The 14,084-nt window shown below is 39.5% G+C and overlaps 3 protein-coding genes across 5 annotated transcripts in view; 1 reads left to right on the forward strand and 2 right to left on the reverse strand.

Annotated features, from left to right (window-relative positions):
• The window catches only part of eif5b (eukaryotic translation initiation factor 5B), a 28,628-nt gene extending 22,974 nt beyond the window's left edge, over positions 1–5,654 (reverse strand). Inside the window, exon 1 of one of the 2 annotated variants that reach the window (XM_066706928.1) lies at positions 5,251–5,654. In XM_066706928.1, the coding sequence (XP_066563025.1) occupies positions 5,251–5,285 (35 nt within the window). In that variant the 5' untranslated portion in view covers positions 5,286–5,654. The remainder of the gene's footprint in view (positions 1–5,250) is intronic. The other variant, XM_066706927.1, reaches the window with a different exon arrangement.
• A 350-nt stretch (positions 5,655–6,004) lies between these two features.
• txndc9 (thioredoxin domain containing 9) lies at positions 6,005–10,471 on the forward strand. 2 transcript variants are annotated; one of them, XM_066706930.1, is made up of 5 exons: positions 6,005–6,111; positions 7,943–8,167; positions 8,605–8,723; positions 9,260–9,514; positions 10,107–10,471. In XM_066706930.1, the coding sequence occupies exons 1-5, from the start codon at positions 6,052–6,054 to the stop codon at positions 10,222–10,224; spliced, it is 777 nt and encodes a 258-aa protein (XP_066563027.1). In that variant the 5' UTR covers positions 6,005–6,051; the 3' UTR covers positions 10,225–10,471. The 2 variants fall into 2 exon arrangements, with proteins under 2 accessions (XP_066563027.1, XP_066563028.1); XM_066706931.1 differs by having other exon boundaries at positions 6,011–6,111; positions 7,948–8,167.
• Positions 10,472–12,059: 1,588 nt separating this feature from the next.
• Positions 12,060–14,065, reverse strand: mrpl30 (mitochondrial ribosomal protein L30). Its single transcript, XM_066706934.1, has 5 exons — positions 13,923–14,065; positions 13,448–13,525; positions 12,812–12,958; positions 12,376–12,449; positions 12,060–12,243 (listed from the first exon to the last, which is right to left on the reverse strand). The coding sequence occupies exons 1-5, from the start codon at positions 13,965–13,967 to the stop codon at positions 12,111–12,113; spliced, it is 477 nt and encodes a 158-aa protein (XP_066563031.1). The 5' UTR covers positions 13,968–14,065; the 3' UTR covers positions 12,060–12,110.
• Between the last annotated feature and the right edge of the window lie 19 nt (positions 14,066–14,084).

Here is a 14,084-nt window from a genome sequence, read left to right on the forward strand (position 1 = left end):
TGTACCATTGCATATAGTTGCATCAGCAATGGAAAGAACCTCCAGTTCAGGGGCAGGGCTAGCACATGTTACAGTATGGAAAAAAAAAGTGCTGGTTAAGCACAAATCCTGGGTGACGGAACTGTTATGGACTTACTACTTCACCCTGGCCTCCGTATGAAGACAGCACACATTATCACTGTGACATAGGAGCGTTCAAACCCTTTCCCTTTGATCCACTGAGCTCTAACTGCAAAACAGAGCGAGCACTTTCTACAATAATGGACCAACATATGTGTTCCATTATTTCAAAAACTTTTCCTTCTCTTCTCCATAGCCATACATTGGAAAAACAAACAAACATGGTGCCAGCTTCCCTTGAATCCACTACAGTAGTCTCCTTGTTGTCACTTTTAGCCTCCCTGCTATTCCTTGCACATTGGTTACTTTGATGTCATGTCTGCCTTACATTTCTACCACTTTTGAAGTATCTTCACAGATCGGTATCGAGTATTTTATATATATTGTACCTATCCTATCTATCATCACCAAATTGTCAACTTTACTGGATTTAAACGGGCCTGGATTGTGATCAAGTACTTTTGATTTCTTGTTATAGAAGTTTCCGTTATTCTTTCTCTTTATTGTTGTTAGACATTGGGATTAGGTTTTATTTTTGCAAAGGATATGGAAGAAAGGAGTTATACAAGTACTAAATACTCTCAGCAATAACGAGGGAGGGTGGAAGCACATCAGATGGAATTTGGATAATGTTCACGGTTTCTCATTAGACTTCAGACATCCACCAATCTAAAACAAATCTGTACTGTGAAACGTTACACTTGACTGCAAATGTTTCCATCTACACAAAGGCAGTCTATATTGACATGACTGAAATCATATAAAATTCTCTAAATTGAAGTCTACATTTGGGCAACAGCAGTGACACAACAAAATAAATATATATATTAAAAATGTACATGCTTCAATGCTACTAAAACACTCAATCATATGCAAATTGGTTACTTAAAGTCTCCTTTATTACAATGTTTCACATTCCACACTACGGGCAGGCTATGTACTGTAAGGAAAGGAGACAAAGGTGGAGTGCTCATAGTAACTATGGTGAGTGGTGTGAATTGTACTTAAACTGCAGCTCGACTGGCAGATTCTCTCCAGTAACCTCCCCCTGGAGCACAGCCAGCTACACGGTAAAGCTGGGCGAAAAGCCACACCACGGGACGTGGTCGGTGACAGGTGGCCCAGGGAGACCCAGCCCAGACACTCGGCTACCTGACGAGAGGGTGAGACCACTGCTTTAATCTTGTGCCTAAGAGAGCGCCCATGGCTCTCTGACTCAGTGGTCCGCAGTACTGTAAATCAGGGGCCTATGCATGTAATCACTGGCTCAAGGCTTCAGCATTCATTCCTGCTCACTTGAGCGGCGTTTAATGCTTTTCAACTCTAGGCAACCTGTTTCCTCTGGCTCTCCCCCATTCATCTTGCTGAGGGCAGATGGAATATATATTCACATCGTCTCTTTTCTAATCAGCACTGATTACGGTGGGCAGCCTGTGCTTTTTGTGGGTCATAACCTTAGTTTACTGCACATGCTACATATACTTAACCAACAACAGAGTCCAGGATTTAGGTTTTGAACTTGATGTCTATTTAACTGTGTTGCTGAAAGTATATTTAAATCAAGACCCGATTAGAACTCTAATAACAAATTAATTGAAAGTATGCCTTTTTCATCCTACCCCCACTATGCAAACTGATGTCAGTTTTTGCAGGCTTATCTTTGTAAATATTTCGGTGCTTTCATGCTAGTTTCTGCACCTCAGTGGCAGAAATGTGCAATTCATGATCTGGTTTATAAGCACTTTGTTTTTCATACTCCTCCTACTTTAATAGCCTTCCAGCCTTTCAATGCAAGCTTCTGTAACCTGTGCTGATAGCATTACCACTTAAGAATTGCATGTACTTCACATTAATTTCACTTGAGAACAAACCAAAAACAAGTTGTGGAAGATATATCCTGGGGTTCTCATGCTGAAGCACAGTTCTACAAAAGTCATTCTTAATCAAGAGGAGTACTGTCACAAACTAGTAAGCTTCAGCCCCTCGGGGAACAACTGCACACAAACACAACTAAAAGGATAGGTTGCTTTGCATTACATTGAGCAAAAGACAAAGTACTGTACAAAAGTTTTAGGCAGGTGTGTAAAAATGCTGTAAAGTAAAAAATGCTTTCAAAAATAGACATGTTAATAGATTATATTTATCAATTAACTAAATGCAAAGTGAGTGAACAGAAGAAAAATAGCATCAATTCTTCTAGGTACACTCGGTACACTATTTTAAACAATCCTACCCTGCTTTCAGGGCACATCAGACTGCCCTGTGAACTCCAACATGTAAGGTAGGTAGCCAGGTTAAGAATAGCCAATCAATGTGTACACTTCTCTTGTAATGAAATTAGCCTCCGAGTTCAAAAACACCTGTCTACAGCTTTTAATCAGGCAAATCTAAACTTAGTCCCATCACATCTATCAGTGTGCTTCTGATAAAATAAGTCTTGAAGTGTTTGCTGCAGCAGCTGCCCTAAATCTTCTTAAACACAGCTCAGAGAGAGAGAGAGAGAGACAAAAAAAGCCTGCAAGGTAAAGCAAGGTTGCAGGTTGAAAATCGTATTGTACCAATCACTGCAAAGGTCTTCTTTTTATAGTTTGTTGTAGAATATTTAGCTCCTGTGCCATTTTATTTATTCACTTTGACATGTTCAGAAGCTCAGTTGTCTAATTATTCACGTACTACATTTTGTGCCTCGTCGACACTGGGCAATGTAATCAGCTTACATCAACCAGTCTACATCAATACTATGTAGCACAAAGAGAACTACTTAACCCAAGTACTTGTTTCCCTGGGTCTATTTCAAAGTGACACACAGCTTCTCATTGTTAAATCTTATTCTGGGTTTACAGTGCATCTCTAAATTAGGCATTGACACACTTCACCTTTTAGTTGGGCAGCATTTTTTTTACTATAAACATCTATTATCTCTCCATAGGGAGAGTACATAGGCAAACTCTTTATAGTTACTACTGCCATTAAATAGATGTATACTTACAATAGCCCCTGATAAGAGATGCATTCACCACCTTTTACGGTGCAAAGCATTAAAAGTCTAACTCTGAATGTAACTACAGATCAATCTACTCAAACACACAGTGTATTTTTATATCGGTGCTGCACAAAATCATTATGAATCTATTTGGATGACTGGGGTGATTGATACTATACTGCAAGTGTGTGTGTTAATTAGAGCAAAATATATATATCTGGTAAGAAAGAATAGCATTCTTCATATGATCTCCCTATCCTATTCCTATCCTCCCTCAACAGGTGAATCATAATCTTAATGGAATAATAATTGTGTGCAGTACTACTATGCATGCAAAAGGGTCAATTGAGATCTTAGTACTGATATTGTATTATTTCCTGTGTTGGGTACTCATAAGATATTTAAAGAGGAAAAAGTCCAATATAGGTCCCCTATGAAGAAGTGGCACATTTCCTAACATCTGGCATTGAAAGGATGGTGATCTTACCTGTACAGAGTTACCTGACATGATGCAGCAGTTCAACAATAACTCAAAGGTACCATGAGGAAAAAAAGGATTTCATTGTCCATATTATGCTCACACACCCTCTCTGAATAATGGTCTTTTTACATTCTTGGACTCTAAATGTACATTATAGGGGGGTCAATTTCAATGCTGTATCACTATAATTAGTAGGTCATTACAGAAGCACACCCCTCATACTTGATACGAGTACATTCGTTTTCTGTTTAACAATTTATTTCTTTTTTCCATTTATGTGCCATTTTGACGCACATTGTAGTGTGCTGTTATAGTGTTCCATATTGAGCCTGAAAGTCTGATACTGCCTTCTCCAGAAAACAATGAATCACAATCTTACCTACTTACAGATTAATCATTAATATGTACATTCTATAACCCCTTTCATAGTCATATTTGCACAACGAGCCACAGCTGGTTAGGAACACTTCTGCCTGAATAAACCTATTCCGACCTATAGCAACTGACAGAACAACCCTGCACCCAGTTCTGCTTCATAGTCTGACAATGGCACAGCTCAGAACTGGAGCCTTGTATCTATTTTAGTGCGTCTGTGAACTGTCCCCTACAGATGCTGGTGGATGTATAGACCCATTTCATGTCCTAAATCTACTACAGGATGCGATATATCATAAGTGCCAGAAATAGAGGCTGGTTTTATTTTCCACCCCAAACATTCCACAATCCAGCCTAAGGGCAGGCTGATTAATATATAGCATTATGATTTTTTATTTAATTTACTTTTGTATTGCAATCTACGGTCATACCAGATTCCTGCAATAAAGTATTGAGCCCTAATATAAAGAGTAAAAATCTATTCCTGCAATCCACACCCAGTGACCAGTGTGGTCAAATATCACTTGATTGATTAATGACGTTACGTGTCCTGGAAGTCAGAAACCTATGTAAATGGTTTGAATGAAAAGGTTTATAGTCTAAAAATAGAATTGTACAATATCACTTTGCTTACTGATGGAATAATGAATGTCAAGAATGTTTTTATTCTTTGAAAGTATAACGTTACGAATCAAGGGGGTTTTTAAATGCTGTGTAAGAAGATCACTAATTCCCCCGCGACCCTATGTCTGACACCAGCACAATAAGGGTCCTGCGTCAAAAACAATGAAATGGATGATGCTGCAACACAGGCAAGGACAAGAGGGGGCCCCCGCTAAATGGCTTGCCGAGGAATGTAGTAACGTTTCCCGCTGCATCCTACCGGTTTACAGTTACATCATTCCCAGTTCGTGTATGTGGGTAAATGGCCTTGCACGGCAGTATGGCAACATCTGCTGCCTGTACTGTACTGTACTGTACTGTACTCGACACTTAACAGTTTCAGATGGCAGCAACTCGCAAATCAAAAATTGATTGATCGAGTTAGACCTCACCAAATACTGTTTTAATTAAATTATTGTGTTACACTGCTGTAAAGTTAGATACGTTGTGCAATCCACCTACGACGCTGAAATTGCTATGCGCACCGACAAGCTAGGTCTATCAGAAACATGGGCCTATAGAGAATGGCACCTGAACTCATGTACACACGTTTAATGAGGTCGACATCCCAGGCCGTTCGCCGCTGTCTCTTACCATATACAATACTGGGAGTTATTGTGTCGCTTACCTGTCTTCCCCTTTGTTTTTCTGCTTCTTGCCCATTGTCCCTGTATGGTGGATTCACTGTGTTAAACTCAATTCCTCGCCGCTCACCGATGCTCAGCTCTCAGCCGCACATATGGTCGCAAAGGCTAAATCGCGCAGGCGCTCGCCAGTGTGTGTAAGTCTGTGAGTGTGAGTGCGTGCGATACGCACAGAGATGACGTCAGGCCTGACGCACCCGATTCATGGTCCTTGTAAACCGTTTGTTTGGCAAGCAAAAATATACAGATACACGTATAGAAACTGCCGATTGTAATGTTGAGACCTGAGATTAAACTAATAACTAAACGTTTATTTAAAATGCATTTTAAAAGGGGTTTAGCCTCTATCCACGATTGAATATTAATATTAGGCTAGTAGTAATAACAAACCCTCTAATCCTATATAGTTTTTCAGTAACAGTTGCTTCTTTCCTATGTGTTCGCTTTCTTGATTAATTTTAACATTTGGACTATTTGTTTCTGAATACAAATCGGATTCAAACGAAAAAAGCTCAGACGAATGAAAAATGTCTTCATTTGCAAATGACAGTGTGACTCCAGGGAGACAGTCATGTTAAAACATCGTCACCAGTCCTAGGTATAAGTCTAGATAGTTAACATAAGGCACTTAACAAGGTAAAGTCGTTTTATTTTATTTGATATAGCCAACCTATTGAAAAAAAATAAAAAAAAATCTCCGCCACCAAATTTATATCTGATTGACGTAATCATCAGCGAATCCTAGGGGGACTTCAGAGACGTTTAACAATATCCGGCGCCTTCTTATGACGTCTTTGCAGGTCCATACGCAGGGATTCAAACCATCGCAGTTGTCAAAGCCTGAGGTAAGTCCATTGAGAGTAGACAGCTTTGGAGCAAATAAAATGCACAGAACGAATAAGCTTTATTCTTTGACAGCAAATGTTAAGTAATGAGGAGCGACTCGAATTTCTTAGGAAATGTTGCGAGGGTGCATTTCATCACTGGATGGAAATGTTAATTCCTGTGGTAACTCGGAGGACGTTTTCTGTTATCTGCAATATGAAAGCTATGAAAAAATTCAAATTGGAGCCGGTCGATTCGATAAAGATGGGCGCGGTTTGAGATTGGGTCTTCGATGCAAGTCTGAAATCGTATATAATAAATAATAATACAATTAATAATAAGTATGGTCATATCTTGGAGCTTAACAACAGGGACTGGGGACTTGTTCTTTGTCCGAGTCACTGGTTCAGTCCACGCGGTTCTGTATGTTTTGTTGTTCGGTGTCACAAACTGACGCCTAACGTGATCGCGAGGTGTGTGTCGTGGTAATAATTTCTGGTTAAAGTAAAACTGGAAATTACAAGTAGTACATCATAGTTGGCGGTGGGTTAGTGAAGAGCATTGTGACAATGTGGGGTGGGAGTGACTACTTTTCTTCTTGTCTTTCCAGTATAATAATGATGTACTCAGTTTACGATCAAGCACCACGTTGTTAACATGAAATGGCCTTTTATCTTTGGCACTTCAAGCTAGTCCGGTTTACGGCAAAGTCGGCTGTGTATAGTAACCATGGACACCTTTGCAGACAAAGGAGGTTGTGTGTAACCGAGTGATCAGCTGTCGGTTCTTGTATCTGTTTTTCCTCTTTCCATTAACAATACAATGATGTAGCTGACTAGAATGGCATAACTCTGTCGACTAGGATCTTATCAGGATCAGTAATGGACAGTAGATTGAACATCTTGGCATCCTAGCTGGGTTAAATGGTAATTTGACAATTTTCCGTTGTGGATAAATTAAGAACTCTGCTTGTTCACCTCCCATATATAACACTTAAGATGTATGCTAGTTGTATTAAATATTCTCCTGGAAAATAATTAACTGAGGTGCTTTCCCCTTTCATCAGAGCTTAAAATATAAAAGACAGGCACTGCGGTACAAATCCATAGAAATGATTTCCTACGAAAATGCATGGCTGAAACTTATCCGCCCATTATTTAAGAGGAGTGGAGTGCTGAATCCTTTGATGCCAGAATACATACTAGATCTGTAATTCAAATGGCTTTTTAAAAACAAAAGGCCATTATATTTAAGGATTTAACAACACAGGCTGCAGCAGGACTGGTGTATTGATCAGTGGCACAAAGGCACAGTGTGAAAGCTATTCATAGTAGCATACTGATATCCAGTAGCTGTAAGGCACACTAGTACCTCATTACTCCAGAGACAGCCTGCCTGTATTGCTGATACTGCAGTATTTTCAGTTAGATTTTGCAGTACAAGGCCCTTGAGAACACTCCAGACAGAGAAATAATGTTATGCTGGGGTTTCTGAGAGCCAGGGGAAAATGGGAGAGTCTGCATGAAAGGCCTGCCCCCACCACCACATGTGGAGAGGTGAGGAAATACGGCTAGGATCTTCCAATCCTAGTCACCCTCATGCCACCCCTCATTTTACAAACTAAATTTATGGTCAATTTAAGTAAATTTATCATTCTGTGATCTGGTCTACTCAGTTTTTATGTACTATTAATTGTGAAATATAGTGCACTCGCTCACCTTTGCCATGTTTTGGAAATGCACCCAAAATGTGGCACCGCAACCTCATAGTGCCTTATGGAGCAGTGTTTGTAGCTTTCACCCATTCATGTGTCCACCAGCCTCCATCCTCACACACAGTCACCTTTCCTAGTTCAGATCTGGCAAGGAAGGAATTTCTCTTGGAATCATGGCGGGCAGTCAGTCAATGGAAATCCTCAGCAAGGTCTTGGAGAACCAGATGATGGAGACGGCCAAGATGGTGGAGGAACAGCTGGACTCTGAGCTGTGCAAGTTGGAAAAGATGGACGATGACGAGTTGGAGAAGCTGAAGGAGAGGCGGCTGGAGGCACTCAAGAAGGCCCAAAAGCAGAAGCAGGTACCAGTAATGGCGTTGGAATCTGATCTCTCATGCTTTAGCTCTAAAGGAAGGATTTGGAACATGTAGGGTGAACCATTCCAGTCCTTTAGGGCATTTCTTAATTTATATCACTGAGAAGAATTTTAAATCCGTTTTTTTCCAGGTTTTAATCAGTCGCTAATTCAAACATGCCTATAAAACATGCAGGAACCCAGCCCTCAAGGAATGGAATTGCCCAGTCCTGCTGTAGATGAATTGACAGTGTGTAACCCATTCTGTAAAACTGTGAAAGAGTATCCTTCACCATTTATAGTACCTACTCTACATTTCTCTTGTTTTAAATGGGACATGTGAAGGTTCCCTAGCCATTGCAGCTACAAGGGAGTACTGTGTGTCTTCAGACCATGTGATGTTTAATAGCTAAGACACCTTACAATATGTGCTTCCCTCCTTAGGAATGGCTGTCTAAGGGACATGGTGAGTACATGGAGATCCCAAGTGAGAAAGATTTCTTCCAGGAAGTGAAAGACAGTAAGAATGTGGTCTGCCATTTCTACAAAGACTCCACCTTCAGGTAAGCCCCATGCTATCATTGGAGAATACATTAGGGGGTGAGCTGAGGAGATACTTAATGATATAGAAAATCCTGCTAAACCAAATTGTATTTTGCGGTCTCTGGCTATTTGGTTAAAGTTAAGATTCTATTAATATTAAGTTGTAGATAATAACTTCCAACCCGATAATTGTTGGAAAGTGGAATTATGATTTGCAGAAAATATAAATTAAGAACTATTACAATTGACGATACGATGGAAAAAAAGCAGGCTGCAGGCAGTTTTGTTTTTAAGTGTACTGTATAGTGTGTTCCTATGATCTAAAGATGATCTGGACTTTAAAAAAAAAAAAAAAAAACTTTTAATTTTCTATTTTTAATTTGTAAGGGAAGCTCATTAATCCTACCATATTTCTTAAGGCATGTGTGGAAGTTTTTAGATTTCCTTTAATCAACACATTTGAGCTTTTTCAGACTGTATTATAATTTATATAATGCTTTTTATTCCAGTGACCAGTGATTTGGATGTTGTTTTTTTTCTATTGTTTTTGGAACAGATGCAAAATTATGGACAAGCACCTAACCATATTGGCCAAGAAACACCTGGAGACGAAGTTCATTAAGCTGAACGTAGAGAAGGCTCCATTCCTCACCGAGAGACTGCGCGTCAAAGTCATCCCCACGCTGGCGCTGGTGAAGGACGGCAAGACCAAAGATTACGTGGTCGGCTTCACTGATCTGGGGAACACGGATGAGTTCACGACGGAAATCTTAGAATGGCGTTTGGGCTGCTCAGAAATCATTAACTACAGGTAACTAGGGAATGCAGGTGGTGTGTTTATGGGCACTGAGGGGATGGGATTTTTATAAAAAGTAAGGAGATTGGGCAGATGTGATGGTCTGGGTGGTGAGAGTGCCACTTTGGGCTGAGCACAAGGGGATAATGGATTTTGATTTTGCCTGGTTCACCTGACTGACATGCTGGTCCAATGGGCTGTATCAATGGGGCCCAGGTTTAGAGTGAACTGCAACACTGGGGTCAGACCAAATTTAGATTGGCTAGTTATTGTAATGGCAGTAGAAATGGATTCACATTTTTGGCTGAAAACATGTATGATTGCAGTAATCAGACTGTCCAAGTACACTTAAAGTATGCATTTTTGTGTGTGTTATCACTGATCTAATAACTGGTTCTTTGAGTTGTTTATGATGCATCACAATATACCCGTGTGCCATCCTGCAGGTCTATCTGGAGTTTAATTATCATGACACGGTTGTGGCTCAGATTTAGGCTTCTGTGCTCTTATATTTAAATATTGCAAATATCCTGTCTTTTCTAGCTGAGGAGTATTTATAATTATTATTAAGGCAGGCACATTTTCTTAACAATTTCTTGCCTTACAGTGGAAATTTGATGGAGCCTCCCATTCAGGGACAGAAGCCCAAGTCAAAGTTCACGAAGGTAGAGAAGAAGACAATACGGGGTAGAGGGTATGAATCCGACTCTGACGATGACAACTAGACTGCAATGGCTTCCTGTCCTCCAAGGCTCCACACCCCCTCCCCCCACCTCTCTCTCACTTGTGCTTCATAGTCCTCATTCTCAATATCTGTGGCGTTCCATATACGCCATCCGGTTTCCTTTTCAAACCATCTTTGTTTTGTCTGCAGTCTTTTGGATCTGTATTCAATGATTTCTTTCCAATTCCATGGACTTAACCTTCAATATATATTTTGATGTTGTACCAGATTAAATGTTTAAAATGTAACATCTCAGTTTTCAATGTTTTTTTGTGTTGACATCATAGACTGTATGTTTTTTGTTTAATCTTTTCCCCATGTTTGAGGTTTTATAACTCATAAAAGGGAGAGTGTTCTTTCTTTGATCAATTGGTACAGAAACCCTAGAAGTACCAGGGAAACGATCTTGTGTAATATATAAGAAACTGACTTTATTTTTTTGCCTTAATTTGGAATCCTCCCTAATCCAATATCCTGGTGACCTACTGCCCTGACACCTGTGTAGATCATCTTTAAGTTAATGAGATGCTGAGCTACTGAACTGTATCTTTTCCTGATTGGGCAGAGCATATGGTGTATGTTGATGGCAAGGAGAGGAGACCAGATTGGCTATTTCTTCAGGAGCCAGATTTAAGCAAGAGTGCTCAGCTCAGTCTCTGACAAATTCTAAAGTATCCATGGCTGATCTCAAAACTGTATAATGAGTATTGTGCCATTTTGAAAACAAGTTGTTTTGGAAAATCAATTTTCCTTGGCAAAAACACCAGCTTGCTCTACTGCCCACTGGTTTCTGCAATCCATGGAGAAACAAAACATTGAATTAAGTTGCCCTTAGTTTTAAGTTTTCTACCAGTTGTTTTCTTGTAACTAATTTTAAATCTATTGCACATGACCAAATGCAAACACTCATAATAATCTGCTTTTTGTCGTATTAATATTAAGAGCTGCTGCTCTTCAGCTGGTTATTAGTAGCAAACAAGTGCCAAGGGTGCCACCAGCATAGTGCAATCTTTAAAAATAAAATAGAAAAATCCCCCTTCCAACTTGGATTTCAGCATAAGGGTTCAGTTTTAGATTGGTGTGTACTTTAATTTAATAAAGCATATTTCAGTCAGTGAGCTGCACATGTGTTGTTTGTGTGACATAAAGCATCCCAATATGAACTATACCTGGGTGAGGTTGATCAAAATGAACAGCTTCTAAATTAATTTCCCTCATTAATAATTTGGTTCAATATTTGTTTCCATTTGAACAAGTCCCCTCCTCCACACCTATGAAGAAATTTAAACTCCTCAGATGATATAGCATGAAGAATCCACAGCTGCACTCATTTCTTGTTACTCAATGTGAAATGCATACACTTGAAGAATAATAAAACCCCAACCCTGGTGTGGATTGGGATCTTATCTTTTTAGTGTGAAGTCTTACTCAGTTTAGAGTGCCCTAAAAGACATTCAACAAATGTGATCACTGAACAGACCCCTTTTAATGACAGCCTTAACATCTGTTGAATGATGAATGCTTTCTGTGACCATTTCTTAAAGGGGTTCCAGGTGGGAGTTTTGAAAAGAAGCTAAATTGGCTGAGAGCATCACATTGGTACATAAACAGCATACATTAAACTGGAAAGGAAACTTAACTCGCCCATTATCTTCCTCACCAACACTGATTCAATAGCTCTTGATCATGGATGTAATCATTGACATTGAAGCTAAACATCCTATGATTAAGAATAACATACTTTTTTTTTGGGGGGGGGGGGGTATACAACTTGCAGGAAAGGGGTAGGGGACTCTGCTTGGTGCTAAACTGGAACGAGTCTCTTACATCACGGAAGGCTGTAGGAAGTGATTTTATTTTACAAAGGTTACAGGATTTTGGCGCACACTACGATTCGATGGCTTTTTGTTCCAGGGGCTGCAGGCGACGTCTTACAACCAACTCCCCGGTGCTCTTCACAAAGGTGTCTGCCAGCTCCTCCTCTGCTGGCAGTCCGTGGGGCAGCTTCAGGGGCTGGATCCTATGGAGAAATGGTGACATATGGTTGTTTTTTTCTTAAGGATTTTTTCTACCCAATGCCAAGGCACAGTATTGTCTAAGAAGCTCTATTTTTAATAGATCCACAATTAAAAAGTGAAATATTAATACCAACCTCACAAGGTGCTTTATGATTTTTAGCTTGTTGTTGACAGAAGGAATGTTTTTGTGCACACGGGGCTGATGTGCCTGAAAAACAATATTAACAACACGTAAGCAAAATTTGAAGCTGAAATTGTGTTGTATAACTAGGCAGCATGCATGTATATAGCCTGAACTGGTAGCTGTACACTGTCAGTCTTCTAATTATTAAATTTGTGGACTTTCTATTAAAATCAATATAACCCTAATATGAACCTAAATCTTTAACCTTACTGGATTTGAAGGTGTTTTTCCACCAAACAATATTGAAATCGATTCATCATGCCTAAGTAAAGAGTTGTACATTCTTAGCTAGCAAAGTTAACACAGGCATTCCTTCTAATTGAGACAATCAAGGGGGTCACCTTTCATCTTGGGTGCTTAGAGAAATTCATATTTAAGTTGAATACCTTGCCTAGTCCCAGATCCTGCACAACTTTCTTTTCCCAGTAGGGCCGTCGCATGGTGCTCTTTATCCTGGTGATGAGGTGCAATTTGTGTGGCTGCTCAGGGTCCCCACCATACTTGTCGTGCTCTTTAGCCCGTTCTTCATACACCTCAGGAGGCAAAGCAACAAGCATGCCACTCATAAAATATCCATTGATCAGACTTTTTAACTTTTTAGAGGAATTTACATGATGACAAAATAGGAGTTATCAATAAATTATCATTAGGTTAAAATTCAATATGGATCAGGGTTAATTGAACATGGTAGCAACATTGACATTCATCACTTGGACCCAAGACATCAGAGTAAAGTGGGCATTGCAGTGTAATAGTACTACACTGATAATACAGGGTCATGATATGGGTCAGCTCCACCAGGTGCACAGACCTTATTAACCTTTACCATGTTAAACATGTGTTGTATAAAATATGAAAGATTTCCAATGACAAAATAAACCCATCGTTAATAGGAGATGCAAGCAGGTGTTGAACAAGGAAAAGAGGAGATCGATTCAAATTGCAATAAAATAGATTATTCGAGGAAAGATTTTAAATTGCTGATACATGAAAGAAAGGTATTAAATCTGTAATTCTCTTACCTCCGGTAGAATTCGTGTTTTGGTGAATTTGCAGCGATATGCCACAGTCCACGGCAATTGTGTGGCTTCAGTTATATTCTGTAAAGGATCAACACATCAAAGGCATTTTAATATAAATTATACAACTGACTTAAAAACAAACACAAGTACCTGTATATAAGGCTGACTGCGACGATGAATTGGATGAAGGTGGTGATAAAATAATTGTGGCATCAGGTAAAAGTAATGTTAGAGACTTACGAGGACGCACAGAAATTATTAAGGCGAAAACACACTTGAAAAAACAATCAGTCAGAAGATCGTTTGCTATCGTAACTTATGCAGGCATCAATAGGGGAAACAGTACGCATGATCACCGGGTTATATGTTCACTTTAGTAAACCAATGTGATTTCTATCAATTAAAATTCACGTATTCAAACAATATTTGTAGTAATTATTCTGTTGTTTCTTTTCAAATGTCTAAATACACTTACCTTTAACCCAACTGATTTTTGAAGTGCCCTGCAGAACACTGCCATTGCCTACAGCCCTATCAAATCCCCGTGTGATCAGTGTGCAAAATGCACCAAGGTTATTGCAGAAACGAGACCTGTAATCCAATAACGGCACAGATCACGTAGACAGTCAACAGCAGA

This window comes from Amia ocellicauda, chromosome 6 (genome assembly GCF_036373705.1).
Source record: "Amia ocellicauda isolate fAmiCal2 chromosome 6, fAmiCal2.hap1, whole genome shotgun sequence".
NCBI lineage: Eukaryota > Metazoa > Chordata > Actinopteri > Amiiformes > Amiidae > Amia > Amia ocellicauda.